The 1,006-nt window shown below is 42.3% G+C and overlaps 1 protein-coding gene across 1 annotated transcript; it reads right to left on the bottom strand.

Moving 5' to 3' along the window:
• Nucleotides 1-6: 6 nt before the first annotated feature.
• LOC113746511 (patched domain-containing protein 3-like) lies at nt 7-704 on the bottom strand. Its single transcript, XM_027282477.1, has one exon. The coding sequence runs from the start codon at nt 676-678 to the stop codon at nt 7-9; it is 672 nt and encodes a 223-aa protein (XP_027138278.1). The 5' UTR covers nt 679-704.
• Nucleotides 705-1,006: the final 302 nt, after the last annotated feature.

Genomic DNA, 1,006 nt, shown 5'->3' with positions numbered 1-1,006 from the left:
CCCACTTTAACACCACTTTCCACAGATCCCAAACAGTGTCAGAAACACTGGAATAAACATTAAGCCATGGAGCAGCCCAAATGTAATCACAAGAAACACAATCTTGAAAAATGTTCTAAAGATGTAACTCCCAGACATGGACAGCACCACCACTCCTAAAATAGTGGACAATGCTCCTTGCACAACTGGGTAGCCTAAATTGGCCAAAGCATCTATAGCTTTCTCATTTACATCACTCTTTTGGCTGGAGACAAAAGCGTAAGAAATATGTGCAGAGAAATCTACAGAAAAACCAATGCACATGACCAGGTTGATCATGGAAATGGAGTCCAAGTTTACACCCCACAGCACCATGAACCCTGTCACACCAACAATGACTGAGGCAATTGCAAAACACACCCATATGGAACAAAGAGGATGGGGTATCAAGAGGAGCGAGATGACTAGCATCACAGCCACAGCCACCAGCATGGTTTGAATAGTGTTGTCTGCAATAACAGTGTACTGGTCAAAGTAGATGAAGGAAGGGTGGTACACCAGGAGCTTTATTGGACAGTCCTCTGCGGTTTTCCTGAGTCCAATCAACATATCCCCCTCGTCTATATTCTTGAGTGTCTGGATGAAAAAGCGAGAGGCTTGAATCTCATTGCCTGTAAAATTGATGTCTTGTTTGAACATAGGGCTGAATTTTAAGAATGTGTTCAGATTTGTTGGTAAGCCTCTTGAGAACTTATGTTGGCATGGGTGCCTTTGCATATTGTTCAAGATGAGGAACCAAGCTACTGTGCTATTGACATAGTTCAAACTTTCAAAATTTGAAATGCATGATTGCAGCTGGTTTTGGTCCTCCTCCTTCCAGTAAAGCAAGGGCTGCGTCACTGCTACCATCACTTAGAACTGTATTCAGAGAAGTGTTGTCTTTGACTGTCGTAGTAATTATTATGTAGGAATCATCCAAAGCCAGATTCTTGGTATCAAGTCCCTCTTCTAACCTAACACAACCATA

Source organism: Larimichthys crocea, chromosome X (assembly GCF_000972845.2).
Source record: "Larimichthys crocea isolate SSNF chromosome X, L_crocea_2.0, whole genome shotgun sequence".
NCBI classification, from domain to species: domain Eukaryota; kingdom Metazoa; phylum Chordata; class Actinopteri; family Sciaenidae; genus Larimichthys; species Larimichthys crocea.
The sequence above is the reverse complement of the archived record's forward strand: the minus strand, read 5'-3'. Positions and strand labels throughout refer to the sequence as shown.

Coding starts and splice junctions, on each gene's coding strand:
- LOC113746511 (XM_027282477.1), bottom strand. CDS start 678: ATGTTCAAACAAGACATCAATTTTACAGGCAATGAGATTCAAGCCTCT.